Raw genomic sequence first — 23,984 nt, forward strand, 5'->3', positions numbered from 1 at the left:
TTCTTTAATGGTTCTGTTTTCTCTTCTTTTGTTGATAATATTTTATTTGTTTATTTGTTTTTTGTTTTTTTTTTTTTTTTTAGTTCTCTATCAGTCTTGTCAAAACTTAAGTTTAAAAAATGTTCTCTTTTGCAGGTATCCTGGTCAGATATAGGAGGACTGGAAAATATCAAACTAAAATTGAAACAGGCTGTGGAATGGCCCTTGAAACATCCAGAGTCTTTTGTCAGAATGGGTATTCAGCCACCTAAAGGAGTTCTCCTGTATGGGCCACCTGGATGCTCTAAAACAATGATAGCAAAGGCTTTAGCCAATGAGAGTGGGCTTAATTTCCTAGCTATAAAGGTAGGTTGTTACATATTTTTATTGGCTATTCCCTTTCTCTGTCCTCTCCCTATCCCTTGACTTCCATGTCCAGGAGAACATGTAACAGCATCTTAAAGAGCAGGGGATTTTTATTTGCAGTAGATGTAAGTATATAGGAAGAGATGAGAGAGAAGAAATAAGTTAGTACAAGTAGTCAGCAAATCATGGCAGACAATGAGACTTTGTTTATTTAGCTTATTGAGTCTCAGTATTTCTTACACCCATGTGTAATAGAAATTGATCTTCATAAGTTTGTACATTTTTTAATTGTACCGATGACTTTTCCTTACCCAAGACTTAATTATAAAAATGATTGTGAGTTCAATATTCACATAGTTAGAATTTTCAAATAAATCAGATATTTTACATGGTAAAAACCTAATTCTTTAAAACACTTTCCAGTCATAGAGTTTATGTGCGTTGTCTTTATTCTGAATGACTTATATGTATTTTTGTGCACTTTTTATTTGTTCACTGTCCTGCCTTCCATTACTTGAGATAAATAATCTTACTTGGTAGATAGTTTTACATTTACTTTAGGACCAGATGTTAACTTGTTTTTAATTTTTATGTAATAACATTGCATATTCAGTGACTAAATACATATATGTAAAACCTTAAAATCATTTCTGTGGACTCTATCATAAAATATGTACTTAAATATGTTAATATCAAATAAATTTCAGAAAAGGGCACCTTATAATCTGTTTTGATATTATCAGGGAATTTTTTGCATGATAAAATGCATTTTCTAATTTAGAACATTGAAATCACTGGCAGTTTGTCATCTCTTGGTTTTACTTAAACATTTTATTAAATAATAGTTATATATGTTTAAGTAGTTTTGCTCTTTAAGAATCAGTATCTCAGCACAATCACTATAATTTTCATACTTTTGATCTTTTTTTTTTGGACAATATTCAGTAATGAAGATATGGGGAGGGGACCAATTTTACTATCATTTATGCTGAATCACAACTACAGAGTTCTTCAGCATTTTTTTTTTTTTTTTGCAATTTTAAAGGTTGGGGTAATGAGTATAATGGAGTAATGGAGTAAGGAGTAATGTTACAATTTCCAAAGACATCTTAATTTCTTTGGTCCCTGTCCTCTTATCTCATAATGGACATAGCCATCTTATTGGCATTTCCTGCTCTTTTTGCCATCATTTCTACTTTACTGTTCCTATATCGTGTATTCCGTAACTGTGTCATCTATTTCAATTTTTCCTGTCTACTGGAAATCTAAAACTTGTTAGACAAGGACCTAGCTTGTAGGTGTTTAGACTTGAATCTCAAGGAAAACCACATATATTTTCTTACAAACTAATATCTCACTCTTTTGTGATCCAAGGTAATGGTTCTGGAAACTACCAGGTATGCTTTCTCTGAATTTATTGAACAAACAAACAAACAAACAAAAACTCTTATTAACCTTTGTGCATCTTTTTAAAACAGTGATTATATGACATGCCATGCTCAGAGTTGAGACTTTACCATGACTTATGTGGGTTTTTAATATCCATTGGCATGTGTATATACCTTTGTGCAGATTATAGCATGTGACATATGCTTTAGTTTGTCATTGGGTCAATTACGTCAAAATACTTTCTAGTTGAAATTTCCTCTTTGCCTCTTGCTTTTGGCTGTAGTGCTATGATAGATTAATTGCCCTTGGATAGCTGGTCTGCTTTACTTTATGAAAGACTGTCACTGTTTCTGGAAGAAGGGTGGTTTGACAGGGGATTTTCAGCAAGTCCTTTATTAGCTGTATTGGTGAGTACAGGAATATAGTGAACTTAGTATATCCTTGACTTACTGGGAAATTTTCTTCTATATATTTTTTTCAGAGAAGAATTGTACAAAATATATTCCATTTTTAGGAAAACCTGTACTTTGTTCAAAGCAGTGCACAATTCAAAGTAATTGCAATTTTTCCTTTAACTGGATCCCCTATTATTCTGTTATCAAAGGTACAAGATAATCTGAACTTGTTAAGTTCCAAGTTCATCTTTAAGCCTCTCTTTTAAAATTATATAGGATGTTTTATAAATGATAGAGCTTCCATATTGCAGATATTGCATGGAAAACTGCTAGATACCTCTTTTATATATAGAATGCTTAAAATTAGTTTCTAGATTACAGATAGAGCTAATGATGCTTAAGAAAGGTGAATAACTTCTCCAAGGTCAAAGCAGTGATGATGGAATGAAAATTTGATCCCAGGATTTCTGACTACAGAGTCTGAACTCTTAACCACCAAATTATACTATCTTACATTTTCCCTTTTTTTTTTTTTTTTTTAAATGAAACTACTATCTATTGCTTTTTTTCATTAATTATACCAAGTTACTGGGAAAGGTAGTTCAGGCAATTTCTGTATGAAAGTTTCAGAGAAGTGGAAAGATATTTCTGAGACCTGTTAAAAAAATTCTCTTTCTACAGGTGAATAAAAACTGAGAAGAATAGCATAGCTTTGGTCTAGAAGTGGAAACTGGGTGAGTGAGTTAATAAGAAAGAGTAGTCACTGCCAAAGAAACAGGGACTGATGAATGAAAGTGCCTGGAAAGTGACTGGTGGTTGAGTAATGTGGAGCTTGAAGTTTACCTGTTAGTGTGTGATTTGTATCCTTGAGATTAAGTTGTTACAGTGAAGAGTACTAGTTTAGGATTCAGAGAGCTTTGGTTTGATTACTAACTTGAGCACTTTTTAACTTTGTAAGTAAGTTCTCTAAGTTTTAGTTTCTTCTTCTGTAAGAGTGGTTAACATTTGTACCTTGTAGATCTTTTGAGAAGATTGCATTTAAAAAAGGGAAATGAAGAAGTTTTGGGGAACATAACTCCCCACTCCTTAAGTGTAGATTGCATATAGTGACTTTCCTTCCAAAGAGTATTCTATGGAAAGAGGGGAAAAGAGAAATTTAAAATGAAGATAAATGAAAAACAGTACCTTACCCAGGTGATCAAAGTCAACATCAGTAGTCATGAATCCATGTACATAATATGTACCTGTTGGATTGAATCATATCCTCTGTAAAAGGAATGTTCAGGTCTGAACTCCTGGTCTTACGGGTGTAAACCATTTGTAAATAGGAACTTTGAAGTAATTATTAGTTAAAGTGTGTCCAAACTGAAGGAGGGTGGGCCTTAACCCAAAATGGATAAAATCATTACAAACAAAGGAAATTGGATGCGGAAAGAGAAGCCGTGGGGAATGTCTGAAATTGGCAGTCAGTGGAACCCAGAGGAGAAAGGAGAAGACATTGCCATGTGCATTGCCATGTGACAGAAAAACCAGGAATCTCAAAGATTGTTGGCCAGCTAGAAGGTACTGAGTCTGGGAGGAAGCAAGCCTTCTAGCTTCTGAAACTGTGAGTCAACACATTGTATGGTATTTGGTTTAGTAGCTAGGAAACTATAACAGTACCCTTGATATAATGCAATGAAAATGGCACTGTACCTCTGATATCTTTCTCCCCCAAACCATAAACCCAGTCTAATCATGAGAAGTGCATCCTAGAAATTCCAATAGTGCGTTATCCTACTTGAACTGTCAAGGCTATCAAAAAAAGGAATTCTGAGAAATTGTGACAGCCAAGAGGACCTAAGGAGACGTGACAACTAAATGTAGTGCAGTACCTTGGATGAGATCCTGACACAGAAAAAGAACATTATGTAAAAACTAAGGAAATCTGAATAAGCTGTGGACTTTGGTTAATCATATGGTATCAATGCTGGTTCACTAGTTGTAATAAATGTACCATCCTAATATAAGATGTTAATAATAGAAGAAACTAATTGTGGAGTGTGGAGGTATATGGAAACTCTCTGTGCTATCTGCTCAAGTTTTTTGTAAATCTAAAACTGTTCTAGAACTAAAATCTGTTAGCTTAAGAAAAAAGTTTTTAGGTCAGTAGCACAGATCTGGGCATATGTCAGACATTCAATAAATGTAAATTGCAGTTAAAATTTTTTAAAGGTTGACTTGAGCTCTGTACTGCAATAAACAGGATGAGTGGAGTGTTGGGAAGGGTAAGAATCATCAGAAAGGTTGTGTATCCCATGGTTAGGGGCTTTGGAGGAGATCCTCTCTCCTATTTGTCATTTCTCTGTATGGTGATAATGGAAAGTTAATGAAAAAAGCTTTGATAGGAACTTGGCTGGGGAATCCAGGTATGGGACTGCCCTAGGTGTGCCTGTTTCACTGTAGGTCTCATTGAAAGCCTATAAAGGTGTGTGTTGGTTCTGGCCCCAGATCCAGACCTCAACACTATAAGTATTGCCTTTTCTTAGAGCTTTGGTTATTTTTTCTTTCACCTTGGGTGCAGCTTCTAATTTAGAGTCTCACCAGGAACCATGTCAGTTTCATGCCTTTTGTAGACTCTAATTCTATATTCTCCCTCCTTAGATTTTATTCCTATTCACGGCTCATCTAGAATCTGAAACCTGAAGTTTTATTTAATTTCCTTGAGGTTTTTTTTTTTTTCTTCTTAAATTCCCCATACTTCTTTTATTTTCTCCTCTAAATAGTGTTGTCTTATGTGCTTCGTTTGCTTGAATGGCAGCTTTTAGCATTGATGCTAAATAAACACATATACTTAGTTATTGTTACTGTTTGAATAGCTATTTGGGAATAACTAATAGTGACCTATTTTTCTGCTTAGGATGTATGGATTAGCTAATGTGCCTTCATTAGTTTCATAAAGTTATTTAGAAGTTAGAGCAGATTTACATAAATTGGGGATTTTTTTTCACTGACGTGAAAACTGGGGCATCATATATTGACTGTGTATGTTAATAAATAATATTTTTGAGTTAGACTTGTATCAGCAGCTAAAGGTGATATAAAAATATTTCTTGTGATGAAAATATTCTATAAATAACACTTGGCTAAAAGCAAAAAATGGCAATCCAAGACAATAATAACAACAAAACTTTTAGTATTTAGAATCTAATAAGACAGATTTAGAAAAAGAAGAATAGTTTTAGACTTCTGTAAGTAATTTAATAATAGAAAGAAAGAAAACGTGAATGTAGGATTGTTTTTTATTTTTGGATTCCAGCTGAGAGGTACTAGTTATTTTTTTCCTTCTTTTATCTCCTTTTTGAAAGAAATTTGGAGTTGAAATGAATATTACAGTTTAATATCTGCCACACTAAAAATATTTGTAAATATTTTACAGTTGCAACAAGAACTCAAAAGAACATATTAAACACCTTCTGTGTGTCAGGCAGTGTAATGGTAAACAAGGATGCATCAGAAGGGCTCCCTAACTACAATTTAGCAGAAGAGACATTCTAACAAATGTGTAATATAATGAAAAGGGTAAGGTGTGGAATCAGCAGTTCTTGATGGCTGATTGTATGTAAAAAGTGAGAAAGAAAAAGAGAAGTCAAATAATTAAACTCTTTACTTCCAGTGACAGGACTATGGAAGTATCCTAATTTAGGAGAGAATTATTCTATGAGGAGGAGAAGCAGGTTGGATGTAGGAGATGATACCAAATTGGGATTTAGATATATTGACTTTGAAATGCCTTTGGGGCAAAATGGTGGGTATATCCAAATAGCAGTTGAGAAGATGGATTTGTAGCACAAGGGAAAGAGGTAGTTTCTAGAGATGAAAACATGGATGTTGAGAAAACAGTATTTAAGGTTCTGGCAGAGAAGTCAGTAAAGGAGACAGAGAGTGGTGAGAGTGGGCAGTATAATGATATTAGGATTTCTCTTGGCATGTGTGCATGTACAGTTTACAGCTAGCTTCTTCACTGGAGCTAGCATGGTACCTGTGACGTAAGTTCTGAAGAAATGTGTCTGGTCGTTGTTTTCGTCTTCGTATTCGTTGTTTTCTTCTGAATGAACAAATTGAGGGAAAGGTTTGTATTACACTTTTTGAGAGAAACTTCAGTTCTATTCCCTTCCCTGCCATTTCCACTCACTTTTTAAGGTTTTTACTTGCCTATGGCCTTCTTGCCTAGTATTTAATGCCTGTTTTTAAACTCTTTGAAGTGCTTTCCCAGAATGGGCTTCTTTATGTGCTGATGCTGTACTTTTTTATTAGTTTTCAAGATCCGTTACTCACGTTACGTATATGTAATTCTATCTTATGTGAGTTTGGTTTTTTATGAGCATATTCCATAACATTTAACCATAGTTAACACTTAGGTTAACTTACCTTCCCCAGACATTTTAGAACTTATAAAACCTTGATTTGAATTGTAATAGCCAAAAGTACCAGGCAGGTGTCAGACACATTTAAAAAGCCCTTGGGAAGACTGGAAAAAACCCAGAAGTGATTAAAGGAGAAAAATTGCAAAAGCATGAGGTGTAAATGTTATACTTGAATATGTGACTGATATGGTATAAAATAATGAAATACAATGAAAGATAAGAGACAGGCTTAGTTCTCACTAGATTAATAAAACAGTTGGACAAATATTTTCACATACATATATAATATATTTTTTTGTTTTGTAACTTGAACACTCGAAGTCTTGGCCATGAAAACACTACAAAAAAAAAAAAAAAAAAAAAAACAGCACACGACACTACTCCCCAAATAAAGCAATACATGGCACTTACCTTACTTTTGGCAGTTTTTCTTGATCATCCTTATCAGTGAAGCACATGCTATCTAGGCAGGTAAAATATGGCTAACTTACCATGGTTATTTATGTAAAATTGGAGAAGAAATACCTTATTTATTCTATGAATTTAGTCAAGAAACTTATGTATTATTTTTTAAGGAGTTAAATAACTTTTGAGCAAATGTGGTAATCATGGGCCATACTATACAGACTTAAAACATTTAGTTAAGTTTAAATGGTTTCTTGTTTGCTGTGGTATTGAGCAAACTCTTATTTTCAAATTAATCTGGGCAAGCAACTATTTTGAACCAGACTTTGCCCTTGCCAGTTGATCTGTTCACCAAAATACTTTTGAATTTGAATTGCTAGTACAATGTAAAGTCTTAAGGGGACATTTGTTTTATTTTGTAAGGATGGGGGAAAACATTTGGTATCATAATTTTTAGAGAGCATACTGGACTGGGAACCAAAACGTTTGCATTATTATCATTGTTTCTACCATTTAACTTGTTCTAGGATTTTGGGCGTGTCACATAACCTTTCTGTGCTTTGTTTCCTTCAGCTTTTAAAATGGCTAAAAGATTTTCCAATAATAGCATTCTATGAGTAGTTCATATAATACTTGTTTTAATCCCTTGCTTATCCTCTGTTCCTGATAGTGGCTAAACATTAGGTGAATTCCTCCACCTCTTCAGTGTAGTGATGAGGAGACTTGAATCCCAGTTCTGCCATTTAGTAAATTTTGTGACTTTGAGCAAATTACTTAACCTCTTTGTATTTCATATTCCTTCCTGTAAAATTATGATAACAGGAGCATTCACCTCATAATAGGCCTCTTGTAAGCAGTAAAGGAAATAATATATATCAAGCGTTTAGTAAGATTTCACAAAATTAGCTGACAGTAGTTGCTGCTATCTTCTATTTTTAAGCATTGAATGTATATTTGACCTCAAATGGAACTAAAACTATGGCAGCTCAACCTCTGATCCCTTAAGTTTTCTCTAAGTGTGATACATATCCTTGAAACTGCTTGTAAATTTTTTCAACTCTTTGTGTCAGAATTCAGTGATTTTAGGCAACTTGAACTTCAAATTCAAAATAACCTCCCTTGGTGATATTGCTTTCCCTTCTTGTAGAATTATAGACCCCTGCAACATGTCAGTTCAGCCACTGGGGTTACATTTTGTAAGTCAGTCATCTGGGTAGATTCATGTTCACAAATCACTTGTTCTCCAAGGGCTCCACAGGAGTCATTCCATTACTGTGATGCGTGTTAGTAACACCTGACTTGAATTATTCCAAACCAGATTTTCCTCACAGTGCTAAATTTTGTTGTCCAACATAGTTTCAGGTCTATTTGATTTTGTTTATTGTTTTGTTTTGTTTTTTTTTTTTTTAGTTTTGTGTGCGTGCATGCTTTTTTTGTTTTTGTTTTTGTTTTTGCTTGATTTGGGAGAAAAAACATTGTCCCTTTACGACAGGCTTCCTGTGGTCTACCTTTGTGTAGTAGTAGAATGACCCTTAAACTGGTGACGCTGTATGACACATTTTCACATTTTCAGCAGAATATCAAATATGTTTGCCTGAACACTGGGTATTTAATATATGTTAACCTCTCTTTATCAGTAACAGGATGTTGACATTCTGTTCAACAGAGAAGAAATCATGAAATCACCATAATCTTGTGCTTCCATCATTGATGCTCAAGTTACTCGCTTCTTTAAAACAGTAAACTGTGCAGTGTGGTAGCATAGTAACTGTGCTATTTCTCCTGATTCTCTAAACTCCTTCCTTCAGTTAAGCCAGATAACTAGAAAGTGGTGTATCTGCATTGAATTATATTTCCTGCTTAAAGAAATGTCTTTGCTGGGTTACTATTTTATCTCATGCTTTTGACTTTTATGGAGAGTTGCTGTAAGAACAACGAAATTATAGAATGGGCATGATAATAACAATAGAAGCAATAATGGTACCAGCAGTTTCCTACTCTCTGACCATTATCTGGCCACAACTTGCCTAATTAGTCCTAAAATGAATAAAATTCTGCATACAAATTCTTACATCCCTCACCCCCCCAACAAATTAAAATTCTATTCTCCTAATTGTGTAAGTCCTTGATCCTTGTTTTATGGTTCATTTTCTTAACTCCACAGACCCCTTGGGGTAAAATTTTAATTTACCACATGTAAATGAATAGCACCTGCTTTGTTTGTTTGACTTTATGTTTTATAATATGTTTGGACAGTCCATGCTTTTCAGCATAATGAAGGATTATATAAATGACCATGCAGAGATTGTTCTGTGACCTTAAATAATTTTGTCAAAATATTAAGAACTCTCTTACTATTGGTTAGGCAATACATTTTGGCTGTATAACAGCTTCCTTTCTAGTCTCTGTGCTTCCAAACTTTCTTCCTAGACTAGCCCTTCATTCACACTTTGATAGCGTAGTACTCCATTTTGTGAGTATACGACAATTTATTTAACCGTTTTTCTAATAATGAATATTTGATTCTTCCAGGTTTAATTTTGTTGTTGTTGTAAGCAGCAATATTCTTTTACTGTTTCTTTGTATATATGTGCAAGAGTTTATCCAGACTATATATACCTATAAGTAGAAGTTCTTGTTTATTGGTATGAACATCTTCAGCTTTACTAGGTATTTTGAAATTACTTTTTTTTTTAAAGTGGCATTGATTTTTTTTTTTCTTAAGGTTTTGATTGCTATTGGTTAGGTTGTGAGGTACAGGTATCCTACTCCTCAGCAATAATGTCACTGATGTTTTATATGACTTAATCACATGGACAGAAATTAACTATTAAATAATAGGAGTTTAATCAGGGGTCAGCAAACTACTGCTACTTCCAGGCCAAATCTGTCCTGCTGCTTGTTTTGGTCTAGCCAACTAGCTAAGAATGGTTTTTACATTTTAAAAAGGATGTTTAGATACAAAGAAAAAACTTTTAAAAAAGAATATGTGATAGACTGTATGTGTTCTACAAAGCCTAAAATATTTAATATGTAGGCCTTTACGTTTCTTCTTCCCTGATCCCACAATACTTGGGGAAAATGCCTTCACTTTTATTCACCTTAGTGATGGCTATGAATGTAAATTTTGTGTCCCTCTTGTATAGGCTAACATTGTATCTAAAAATAAGCTTGTAAAATTGATTTGGTAATAAGTTGTGGCTGTTTCTTCAAAATCTTTTAAAAAGTGAGAACATCATGCCTCTGCATAATTAATGATCCATTGTTTGGCTTTATTCAATTAAATCTATTTTGGGAGTAATATTATTTAATATATTGGGATAATTAAATAATTGGTGATGAGAGTAGAGTCATGAAATTTATCTCTTTAGTATCCTTGAAGAAATGAACTTTAAAACAATTTTATTGCATAAATATGATTGCTTAGAGATATTTTAAGTACAATTATACACACACTTGATATGCCAATTATAAATAATAATATTTAGTTATCAAAGGCATGACCCCAAGCAAATCTTAATAATTTAGTGTAGTTACAGATGGTTTATGTATTCACTGGTTGTTGAAAGATTTTGGTGAGAGGTTTAGAAGTACCATAAATGTTGGATAATATTTTATATTATGATATAATTAGGTTTTTCATAATTCATCAGCCTTTTAATTAGCTTCTTTTAAAAATATGCATAATATATTACTCTGAAATAATTTTTTTAAAATATTATTTTAAAAGAAAACAGGAAAACAGACACAAGGAGAAATATGGATGAATTAGGTTTTTTTTTAATTTTTTAGGGAAACATTAAAATGAACTTTGTTAATGTTATGTAAGGTTTACTAATGCATTATCTTGGATTAATTAAAAAATCAGACAGAAAGGTAGAACTACCTCTGTCAGTACTTGAAGATTTCTGTGTTGACACTATTGGATTCCTCATCTTAAATGGGTATGGTGAATGGCAGGGTCCTTGGGGCAGCTTGGTTTTGTCACCCTACACTTGGAGATGTTCTTTGCATCCTTTCCCTATTTTTATTTTTTCACTTTTCTATCCACTCTCCATAGCTGCTTATTCACTATCATATTATCATATTTCAGTATTTTTAAAGCACTCATTGTGGAAATAGTACATAAAAATAATATTAAAAATATTAAGTTTTAGTAATTAAAATTATTAATCTCCCTTTCATCAGACATGTAACTTGAAAAAATTTTGGACTTTTTTAATACTCTCTATTATTCAGAGTAAGTTGTAATTTCTAATTGTTTTGGCTTTAAGGAAAGTAATGTGATATAGAGATTATTAAGACTATAGTGTGGTACAAAAGAACATTGGACCAGGGAGTCAGGGAATGGTGGATTTTAGACCTACCCTTCTCCTGACTTGATGGTTAGATATCTTTCATCTTTCTAAGGTCCTGTTTTTGTTCTAAAATTATTGTATCATGTTGGTGTTGAGAATTTACAGCCTTGTTCTACTTTCTTCAGCTATCTCAACCATTGTTATAGAGTGGTCAGATGGTATGGGGGATCAGCCATGACTTTCGAGTAAATAAAGATCTGGGTTCCTAATTCCTGGCTTATTAGCTGGGAGGTCTTGGGCAAATTTTATTAATTTGTCTAAGTCTTGGGTTTCTCATCTGCAATTGGGAGCTAATAATAACTAATTTTAGCATTGTTATGATGACTAGATAATATATGCAAATATTAACATATTACATGCAACATAGGTAAATGTTAATTTCCTTTGTAATAACTGCCATTTATATTTACTTCTTAGCCTGACATACTACCCCCACCCTTCTGTTTCCTCCTATTCCACTGAAGAATAGAATGAATATCTTATATTACATTTTACATTACTTTTTTTTTTGCAATTATTAGATTGATTGAAATTAAACTTTTTAGTTGTTGAAGGAAAAAACTGTTTATATGAATCAATATGTTACTGAATTTTCCTTATCATTAACAGATAAATTAAAGTGTCTGCAGTTTCATCTAAATAATTTTTATGGATCCAAAAAATTGAATCATGATATGGCTATATTTTAATCTTTTAAAAGAAAGTTATGAAGCTTCTGATGTAATAAAATCTGAAACCTGGAAACTTTCCACATTATATTATGTGTGTATGTATCCATATATGCATTTATTCATTCATGTATTAAAATATATTTATTCAGTTCCAATTAATGCCTGACATGTAGGGATAGTTTCATGTACATGGGTGAATAAAGTAAACTTTGCTCCTTCCCTCATTTTTCTTACATAGTTACATTAGGAAGAAGGCAAGTTAATTCTGAATTTTCTGCTTAACCTTCTAGGAGTTTATAACTTTTTACAGTTCCTTATCTTGATTATCTGTGATTTTGTACAGATGCACTGTAAAAGTTTGGGCATTACAAAAAAGCCTTTATAGTATTATATGCATGTTTAGACATAGGCACAGTTAATACAGCCTTAGAAACGCTAATGTATTTGTCTTACATTAAAGGTTATTTTTAATTTAAGGTTGGAATAAATGTTTAATGATGCTGACAGTATTCTTACAGTTGTCATTTGGTTCACACGTGTACACATGTTAGGTAGTTGTCAAGGAGTGGAATTGCTTGTTACAGGGTGGATATATATTCACCTTCTTTATATACTGAGAGACAGTTTTCCAAAGTGATTGTAACAACTTAAACTGCCATTAACAGTGTAGGAGGGTTTTTTCCACATTCTTAACACTTGGTTTAGCAGGACTTTTAAACTTTTTCATGTAGTTGGTGTAGTAATTATTTGTGTTTCTTTATTTTATTTTGCTGATCTCTAGTTGAATTCTCTGTGCTTTCAGCTCTTTAAAATTTAAAAAGGTGAACTTTTGGTTGATCAAAGTGGCTCCATGAGACACTCCAGGTTTCTGTTCCCACATAGAATCTTTAAACAACCAGGAAAAATTGGCAGAGCCTTCTTCCTCAGATCTCTGGTTATCAATTAAAGGGTTGCAGTAGCTGGGTGAGTGCTGAATCAAGAAAACACAAATGAAAAACAGTAGAAATAAAGCTCACGTCACCCTTGCTGCCTATTCCACCCCCCCCCCACACACACCTTGGTGTAGATCCAGGTTGCGATAACGATGTGGGTCCCTAACCACATTCCAGAGGGAGAAGATTAATGCCTATGTGCATACTGAGGTGCATGTATGTCTGTGATAGTCTGCCTAGTGGCAGCCTGAATGAGTGAACCAAGAAAGTCCCCTTTGGCGTATCATACCAGTATTTGCCCTTCATGCTGAAGCAGTTTGGGGACAGCCAAATCAGTGTAAGAAACAATGAAATCAAAGGGTCCCAAGGTAAAGGATTACTGGTTTTAAGACATACAATAGAGCACCCAGGAGGGAAGAATATTCTGCTTCTCTCTTCGGAGCATTCAGAGCTCTGTAAACATGGGACTTCCTAATGCCATGAACATATGCCCAGTACAAGATGCATGCTAAGAAAATACTGGATAAGACCCTTGTTTTGGTTTGCTAAAGCTGCCAGAATACAATATACCAAAAATGGATGAAATGGCTTTTAACAATTGGGATTTATTAGCTTAGAAGTTTACAGATATAAGGCCATGAAAATATCCAAATTAAGGCATAAATAGGACAAAACTTCCTCTGAAGACCAGTTACCAGTGAGCTTGGGCTCCTCTGTCAGATAGCAAGGCACATGGCGATGTCTGCTGACCTTTCTCTCCCAGATTTCATTGCTTCCAGCTTCTGGCTTTAGTGGCTTCCTCTCTTCATCTTCTTTGGGTGTGTCCTTGTCTCTCAGCTTCTCTCTTGGGCTTTTTTTCTGGGAGTTTCTCTCAGTTTCAGCTCTTAGCTTCTGTATGTGTTTTATCCTCTTATAAAGGACTCCAGTAAGAGCCTTAAGAACCACCTTGAATGTGGTAGGTCACATCTTGATTGAAATAACCTAATCAGAAGGTCCTACCCACAATATGTCTAAACTGACAGGAATAGATTAATTTAAGAATATACTTTTCTAGGGTCCATAAATCTTCAAACTACTGCAACCCTGCTCTTTTTGCCTTGGGCTGATCTTCTGGGTAAGAGGGCTAAACTCTGAAGGAGAGTACCAGTCAACACAAAGTCAATTTACAAAGACTGTTGAAGGTGTTCTTTGCACTGGTTGGTTAGATTTCACAGCTCCTGGTATTCAAAAATCTGTGTCTTATCACTAACTGGATACAAACTGTCATATCACTAACTGGATCCTGTTAAGGAACAGACAGCTCAGGGACTAAATCCCAGGTTTAAGACACTAAAATAATAAAATATACAGTGTACCACAAAAGATTACAAGATTTCAAGACAAAGAAACAGGAAAAGTGTATTTGGAGCAAGTTGAAGTTTCAGAAACCATCAAAAAAGAAGACAAGACTTTGGACAAACAAGACAAAGACTTTAAAAAATTAATTTTCAATATGCTCAAGGAGATAAAGGAAAATACAGAGAAATAATTGCATGATATTACAAAAGTGATGAATAACAACATGAGAATCTCAATAAAGAGTTAGAAATTTTAAAAATTTTAAAAAGGAACCAAGAAATTTTAAAAAGGAACCAAACAGTGAATTCCCCCAATAACTGAAATAAAATATTCTCTAGAGGGTCTCAAAAGTACATTAGGGCTGGCTGAAGAAAGTCAGTGAACTCACAGGTAAGACAATTGATTCAAAATGATTCAGGCTGAAGACCAAAATAAAAAAGAATGGAAATTTAAAGAGTGAACATAGTCTAAGAGACCTGTGGGACACCTTCAAGCATACAAATATACACATTTTGGGACTCTGAGAAAGAGAAGAAAGAGAGAAAAAGGGTAGAAGGAATATTCCCAAATTTATTGAAAGACATGAATATACACAATCGGGAGGCCTAGTGGACCCCAGACAGGATGAATTTGAAGAGAAACATGCTGAGACACACTGTAATCAAACTATCAAATGCCAAAGACAAAGAGAATTCTGAAAGCTCCAAGAGAAAAGAAACTTGTCAAGAAAAAGTGAGCCAAAATAAGATTAAGTGCAATTTCAAAGCAGGAACCATGGAGGCAAGAAGGCAGTGGGATGGAATAAAATGCTGAAAGAAAATAATTTGCAGCCAAGAATTTTATATTTCAAAATGAGGAGAGATTAAGACATTCCCAGATGAACAAAAGGTAAGAGAATACATCACTACTAGACCTGCCCTGTAAGCAATGATAACGGGGGTTTCTCAGATAGAAAGGAAAGGGTACTAGACAGTAGACTGAAACTGCATAAAGAAATAAAAATATCAGGTAAAGCAGCCACATGTTTAATTACAAATGCCTGTGCTCTTGTACAGTATTTTTGGTATGTAACCCCACTTTTTCTTACAGGTTGTAAAATGCAAATGCATAAAAAGAAATGACATATATATGGTTTTGGACACAATGTAAAATGATGTAATTTGTCATAAGTACAACAAAAAGATGGGGGATTGTAGGGGTAGAGGAACATAGTTTGTGTATGCTATGGAAATTAAGTTAATATCAGATCAAATGAGATTGTTATAGATTTAGGAATGTAAGTTTAAGCCTCATGGTAACCACAAAGAAAATACCTGAAAAATGTAAACAGAAGGAATGAGAAGGTACTAAAAACAGTTTGCTACGAAAGAGCAAATAAATATGAAAGTAAGAAGTTAAAAAAGAAATGAGAGACCAAAAAGGTGTAAGACTTACAAATACCAAAGAGCAAGATGCCAGAAAAAAGTCTTGCATCATAAGTAGGTACTTTAAATATAAATGATTAAACTCTCCTGTCAAAAGGCAGAGATTGGCACAACCCAAAAACAGGCTGTTTACAAAAGACTCCCCTAAATTCAGTTAGAGGTAGGCTGAAAGTGAAAAGATGGGAAAACTATTCCATGCAAATAGTAACCAAAAGAGAGCTGTGGTAGCTATACTAGTCTCAGATAAAATATACTTTAAGTAAAAAACTGTTATGAGGAACAAAGGAGGGTATTTACATAATGATAAAGGGGCCAATTCAAAAAGTAGAAATAACAATTATAAATGTATGTACGTCTAACAGCAGAGTCCCTAAATATTTGACGGAAATATAGACAGATTTGACAAATAAATGGTTCTACCTTGATAATAGGAGACTTGAATACACCACTTTCAATAATATATAGAACATCTAGACAGAAGATCGATAAGGAAATAGAATACTTGAACAATACTGTAAGGCAACTAGACCTAACAGGCATATATGGAACACTTATCTAATAGCAGCCAAATACACATTCTTCTCTAGTGCGCATGGGCCATTCTCCAGGATAGAGCAGATGTTAGGTCACAAAACGAGTCTCAATAAATTTAAAAATATTGATATCATAAAATGTACCTTCAAATACAATATAATGAAGCTAGAAATCAATCATAGGGAGAACTGGAAAATTCACAAATATGTGGATATTGACAACACAGTTAAAAGGTTAGTGCGTCAAAGAAATCACAAAGGAAATTAAGAAATTTCTTGAGGCAAATGAAAACAAAACCCAACATACCAAAAGATACGGGATGCAGCAAAGGCAGTGCTGAGAGAGAAAATTTATAGCTCTAAATGCTCACAGTAAAAAAGAAGAAAGATCTCAAGTCAGAGACCTAACCTCACAACTGGAGAGTCTTAAAAAAAGACAGTCTAAACTCAAGGCAAATGGAAGGACATCAAAATTAGAGTGAAGTATGAAATAATAGAACAATAATAGAATCAAGAAACCCAAAGATTGGCTCTTTGATGAGATCAATAAAATTGACAAACCTTTAGCTACAATGACAAAATGACAAAGCAAAAATGAGAGGACAGATAAAATCAGAAATGAAAGGGGGGGGTGTATTACTGACCCCCACAGAAATAAACAATATTATAAATTGATACAATGAACAATAGTATGCCGACAAATTAGATGGACAAATTCCTAGAAACACACAAACCACCTACACTGACTCACAAAGAAATAGATTATCTGAACAAACCAGTAACAAGTAAATCAACTCATCCCAGCTAAGAAAAGCCCAGGAAGATGATATCACTGCTGAATTTTAATAAATACTCAAAGAATAATTAACAACAATCCTGCTCAGTCTCTTCCAAAAAATTGAAGAGAGCGAACACTTCCTAACTCATTAATGAGGCTAGCATCACCCTAATACCAAAGCCAGATAAGGATATTACAGAAAACGGAAATTAGAGACCAATATCCCTTTTGAATATAGACACACAAATTCTCAACAAGGTACTAGTAAACCAAATCCACCAGCACATTAAAGGAATTAATACATCATGATCAATTGGGATTTGACCCAGGTATTCAAGGATGGTTCAGCATAAGAAAATTAATGTCATCTATCATGTTAATAGAAGGAAGGAAAAAAATATATGATCACCTCATTTGATGTAGAGAAGGCATTTTAAAGAATCCAGCATCCCTTCTTGGTAAAAACACCCAGAAAACTAGGAATAGAAGGAAATATCCTCAACATAATAAACAGCATATATGAAAAACCCACAGCTAAATACTCCATGGTGAAAGAGTGAAAGCCTTTCCCCTGAGGTTAGGAACAAGACAAGGATGTCCAGTATCACCATTGTTACTCAACGTAGTACTGGAAGTTTTTGCTGGAGCAGTTAGGCAGAAAAAAGAAAAAGGCATCCAAATGGGAAGGGAAAAATTAAAACTCCCTATTTGGAGTTGACATGATCCTATATAGAAAAAATTCCACAAAATCCACAACAAAGTTACCAGAGCTAACAAACGAATTCAGTCAAGTGAAGGGTTACAAGATCAATATTCAAAAATCAGTAGTGTTTCTATATAATAATGAATAATCTGAAGAAATCAAGAAAAAAGTTCCAATTCCAATAGCAACTAAAAGATTCAAATATCTAACAATAAATCTAACCAAGGACATAATGGATTTGTACCCAGCAAACGAAAAACATTGCTAAAAGAAATCGAAGGCAACCTAAATACATGGAAGGACATTCTGTGTTTATGGATTGCAAGACTATGTGTTGTTAACATGTCAGTTCTATCCAAAGCTATTTATAGAGTCATTGAAATTCCAATCAAAATTCCAACAGCCTTCTTTGCAGAAATGGTAAAGCCTATTATCAAATTTATATGGAAGGATAACTGGCCCTGAATATCCAAAGCCATCTTGAAAAAGAAGAATAAAGTTGGAGGGCTTACACTTCCCAATCTTAAAAACTTATTATAAAGCCACAGTAATTAAAACAGTGTGGTACTGGCACAAAGACAGAAATATAGACAGTGGAATCAAATTGAGAGTTCAGAAATCAACCTTCACATTTTTGTCCAGTTGATTTTTGGCAGGGGTGCCATGTCCAATTAACAGGGAAAGAATAGTCTCTTTCAACAAATGGTACTGGGAAAACTGGATATCCATGTGCAAATAATGAAAGTAGATCCCTATTCAAAGCCCATATAAAAATTAACTCAAACTGGAATAAGACTTAAAGACTTAAATATAAGATCTATAAGTATAAACTCCTAGAAGAAAACATAGGGAAACATTTTCAGGACCTTGTATTAGGTGATAGTATATTAGATGTTACAACAGAAGCATGAGCAACAAAAGACAAAAGTAGTTAATGGGACTTCATCAAAGTTAAAATATTTTGTGCATCAAAGGACGTTATCAAGAAATTTGAGAAGGTGGCCTATAGTATGGGAGAAAACATTTGGAATCCATGTATCTAATAAAAGTTTAATATCCAGAATATATAAAGAACTGCTACAATGCAACAACAAAAAGACAACCCACTAAAAAAAAATGGGTCAAGGATGTCAATAGACATTTGTCCAAAGAAGATACACAAATGGCCAGGAGACACATGAAACAGTGCTTAACATCATTAGCTATTAGGGAAATGCAGATCAAAACCACAATGTGATACCACTTCACACCCACTGGTATAATTCTTATTAAAAAATGGAAAGTAATGATTGCTCATGAGGATGTAGAGAAATAGGAATGCATTTCTGGTGGGAACATAAAATGGTGTAGCTGCTGTTTAAATCAGTTTGGCAGTTCCTCAGATTATTAAACATAGAATTACTATATGACCTGGCAATGCCCCTTCTAGGTATATACCCCAAAGAATTGAAGGCAGGGACTCGAACAGATATTTGAACACCAATGGTTATAGCAGCATTGTTCATAATTGCCAAAAGATGAAGCAACCCATATGTCCATCAACAGATGAGTGGATAAACAAAATATGATATATACATAAAATGGAATATATTTCCATCAATAAATGGGAATGAAGTTCTCATACGTGTGACAACATGGATCAACCTTGAAGACATCACATTGAGTGATAAAAGTCAGGCTGAAATGCATATATATGAGATAATTAGAATATGTCTATTCATAGAGTCAGAAGTTGGCATATATGTTACCAGGGGCAGTGTTGGGGGTAGGGATGGAAAGGTAATGCTCAGTTAGTACACAGTATCTGTTAAGCTAGCTGGTGGAAAATTTTGGTAATGGGTGGTGGTGAGGATAGCACAACATTGTGAATGTATTTAAACACCACTGAGTTGTATGCTTGAGAGTGGCTAAACTGAGTTGTTTTAGGTTATAATATATGTTACTAGAAAAGAAAACTGTACAACTCAAATAGTGAACCCTAATGTAAGCTATGGACTAAAGTTAATAATATAATAATAATGTTTCATCATTTGTAACAAAGGTACTATGTTAATGCAAAATCATAATAATAGGGAAAATTGAGTGTGTGTAGGGGTATATGGGAACTCTGTACTTCATTTTTTATAAATCTTCAGGTGCTATAATAAAAAGAAATAAAATCACTTACAGTATAAAAAATTAATGACATGATTTATATCCCTGCATATGCTCTCTTTTGTTGAATGTTCCACATACTCTCAAAAAGAATGTGTGTTCTGCTGTAATTGAGAGTATTATGAAAATATCAGTAAGGTCAAGTTTGATGGTAGTGTTAAGTCTTCTATATCCTTGATACTCTATCTACTTGTTTTACCACTTATTGAGAGAGGAATATTGAAATCGGTAACTCTCATTGTATGTCTGCTTATTTCTTCTTTATGTTCTGTCAGTTTTTGTTTTATATATATTTTAAACTTTTGCTAATTAGGTATATACACATTTAGGATTTTTGTATGTTTTTGCTGAAATTATTGCAGAATTATGAAATGCTGCTTTTTATCTCTGGTATTATATATTGCCTAATTTGTCTGATATGAACATAGCCAGTCCAGCTTTCTTATGATTATTTTGTTTTCAGGGTGTTATCATTTTGTCCTTTACTTTTAACTTATCAGTGTTCTTATATTTAACATACATTTTATGTAGACAGCATATTGTTTGGTCTTATTTTTATTTAGTCTGATAAGTCTCTACCTTTTTATTGGAATGTTTAGACCATATGCATTTAAAATAATTTTTATATGATTGGGTTTAAAATCCTTCTGCCATCATGGTAATTTTTGTTTCTTCAACCCCTATGTTCTTTGTTTTCTTTTTTGTTTTTTCTTTTTCTTCCTTTTTTTGGATTAGTTGAATATATATTTGCATTCTGTTTTATCTCATCTGTTGACTTAAGAGCTAATCGTCTTTTTTTCTTTTTTAATATATATTCTTATTGTAAGGTTTTTAATATACAATCTTAATTTACAGTCTGCCTTCAGATAATTTTTCTGTTCATGTGTAATGCAAGATTCTTACAGCAATATACCTTCCTTCTCTTTGTGCTACTGTTCTGTATTTTACTTCTCTAAACCCTACAAATATATTATTAATTTTGTTTTGTATGATGAATCATGTTTTAAAGAAATTAATGAGAAAAGGAAAATCTTTATTTACCCCTGTATTTACCATTTCCAGCATTCATCCTTTCTCTTCATAGGTCTGAATTTTCATTTGGTATAAATTTCCAACAGGATGTAAAAATTCAACTTTTCTTGTAATGATTATCTGATGGTAACAAATTCTCTTAGCTTTTATTTTTCTGATAATATCTCTTTTTTTCCCTTCAATTATGAAAGATATTTTTGCTGGATATGGCATTGTAGTTTCACAGGTTTTTTTTCCTTCCTTGAAACCCTTTTGTTCCATTGCCTCCTGACTTTCATTGTTTCTGAAAGTCAGTAGTGACTCTTGCCTTTGTTTGCCTAAATGTAATGTGTCCTTTTTTTCCTGATTTCTCCTAAGATTTTCTCTTTATTACTGATTTTCAGAAATTCCATCATTATTTGCTGTGGTGTGATTTTCTTTGTGTTTACCTTATGTATTGGTCAAGGTGCTTTAGAGAAATAGAACCAACAGGATATAAACATACACATGCATATGTGTGTATATGTATATACGTATTATGTAAATATTATGGGATTTTTTTATAGGAATTGTCTCACACGACTGTGGGGATTGGCAAGTCCAGATTCTGTAGTGCAGGATGCAAGCTGGGAACTCTAATGAAGGTTTTCAGTGAATTCCCCAAAAGTTGGCTGACTGAAGTACAGAAATTCTCCCTTCTGAGTGTTGAAATCATCACTTCTCCTCTTCAGGCCATCAAGTGATTAGATGAGGCTCCTCTCATTGTCACCTTAGTTGATTTTAGATGTACTCAGCCATAGATGCGATCAACTTACTGATGATTTAAATCCTTGAAATAGCTTCACAGGAACAATTAGTCAGTTGTTGCTTGACCAAACGAATGGACATCATAACCTGGCCAAGTTGATACATTAACTGAATCATCTCACATTCCTTGTAGTTCATTGACCTTTTTGGGTTAATGTTGTGCCAGTTTGGATGTTTTATGTCCCCCAAAACATTATGTTCTTTAATGTAGTCTTGTGGGAGCAGACATGTTAGTGTTGATTGGGTTGGAATCCTTTGATTGTTTCCATGGAGATGTGACTCAGTCAGCTGTGGGTGAAATGTTTGATTGAATTATTTTCATGGAGATATGGACTCTGCCAGTTCAGGATGGTTCTTGATTTAATCACTGGAGTCCTATAAAAGAGCTCACAAACAGAAGGACTTAAGAGCAGCTGAGAGTGCTATTTTGAAGATGGCCGTTGAAAGCTGATGTTTTGGAGATCTTAGCCTGGAGTTTGTCCTGGGATATGGACCCCCAGATGCTTAGAGAGAAATGTCCTGGGAGAAGGAGCCAAGAATACATAAGGGCTGAGAGAGGAGCTAGAACACAGCCCGGGATCAGCAGATGCCAGCCACATGCCTTCCCAGCTGTTCTAGTTTGCTAATGCTACCAGAATGCAAAACACCAGAAATAGACTGGCTTTTATAAAAGGGGGTTTATTTGGTTACAAGGTTACGGTCTTTAGGCCATAAAGTGTGCATCAACAAAGGGTACCTTCACTGGAGAAAGGCCACTGGCATCTGGAAAACCTCTCTTAGCTGGGAAGGCACGTGGCTGGTGTCTGCTTGCCCCTAGGTTGCGTTTCAAAATGACATTCTCCAAAATGTCTGCATCAGCTTGCAACGGCCATCTTCAAAATGTCTGTCTGAGCTCCAGCTTGCCATGAGCTCCTTCTGTTTGAGCTTATATAGTGCTCCAGTAGACTAAACAAGGTCCACACTAATGGGCGGGGCCGTGCCTCCATGGAAATTATCCAGAGTTATCACCTACAGTTGGGTGGGTCACATCTCCATGGACACTGAACCAATAAGTTCCAAGCCAATCCACACTAATATATCTGCCCCCCACAAGAATGAATTAAAGAATATGACTTTTTCTGGGGGCATAAATATACAAACCGGCACACCAGCTGGCAGAGGTTTTCTGGACACCATCTGCCATCCTTCAGTGGAGGTACCCTATTGTTGATGCCATAGCTTGGACACTTTGATGGCCTTAAGACTATAATTTTGTAATCAAATAAACCCCCTCTATAAAAGCCAATCCATTTCTGGTATTTTGCATAACGGCAGCATTGGCAAACTAGAACAATGGTTTTCATCAAATGTGTACATATTTTTGTCTTCCCCCTTCTACTTTTTTTTTCTGGAACTCTGGTTATACCTGTATTAAACCTCTTGATATAGTTATACAGGTCCCTGAGTCTGTTGTCATTTTTTGTCATTTTTCTCTGTTCAATTTTGTATAGTTGCTATATTTTTAGTACATTTTTCATTTGAGATATATCTTTTACCATTGTAAGTTTCATTTGGTTCTTCTTTATGCATTCTGTTTTTCTCTGATAATTTTCATGTTTCCTTAATATTTTTGATCTTTTATAAATAGCTGTTTTTAACATCTCATCTGCTAGTTTCATCATTTCTTTTAATTCTGGGCTTTTTTTTTTAATTATTTTTTTATTTTTTAACTTCAGTATTTCTGGGTCTCTGGTTTTCCTTATGTTCTGGGTTTTTTATTGTTGCTTTTAATCTCAGTTTTCAGTCACTTCACATTTTTTTGCATGACTGAATATTTTGGAGGGATCAAGTTTTTTTCTCTTTTCTTTTAAATATGTTGTTTTGGTTTGCTAAAGCTGCCAGAATGCACTATACCAGAAATGAGATGGTTTTTTTCAATGGGGTATTTTTAGGTTACAAATTTACAGTTCTAAGGCCATGAAAATGTCCAAATTAAGGCATCAAGAGGAAGATGTGAGGAAAGGCTGCTGACATCTGGGGTTCCTCTGTCATATGGGAAAGCACTTGGCAATGTCTGCTAGTTCTTCTTTCCTGATTCTGGTTTCAGTGGCTGTCTCCAATATGTCTCTGGGCATTTCTCTCTCAGCTCCTGTGGTTCCTTGCTTGTTTCTCCCGGGGCATGTCTTTCTCTGCTCTCTGGGCTTTTACTGTCTTTTATCCTCTTCATAAAGGGCTCCAGTAAAAGATTAAGACCCACCTTGAATGGGGTGAGTCACATCTCAATTGAAATAGCCTAAGCAAAAGGTCCCACCCACGATAGGTCTGCCCCTATGAGAATAGATTAGAAGAACACAGT

General features: G+C 34.2%; 1 protein-coding gene across 2 annotated transcripts in view; it reads left to right on the plus strand.

Moving 5' to 3' along the window:
- Positions 1-23,984, plus strand: part of SPATA5 (spermatogenesis associated 5) — a 449,967-nt gene that overhangs the window by 101,628 nt on the left and 324,355 nt on the right. For both annotated transcript variants that reach the window (XM_037830598.1, XM_037830599.1), the window contains one exon: positions 136-345. In XM_037830598.1, the coding sequence (XP_037686526.1) occupies positions 136-345 (210 nt within the window). The remainder of the gene's footprint in view (positions 1-135; positions 346-23,984) is intronic.

Source organism: Choloepus didactylus, chromosome 3, assembly GCF_015220235.1.
Source record: "Choloepus didactylus isolate mChoDid1 chromosome 3, mChoDid1.pri, whole genome shotgun sequence".
Lineage (NCBI taxonomy): Eukaryota > Metazoa > Chordata > Mammalia > Pilosa > Megalonychidae > Choloepus > Choloepus didactylus.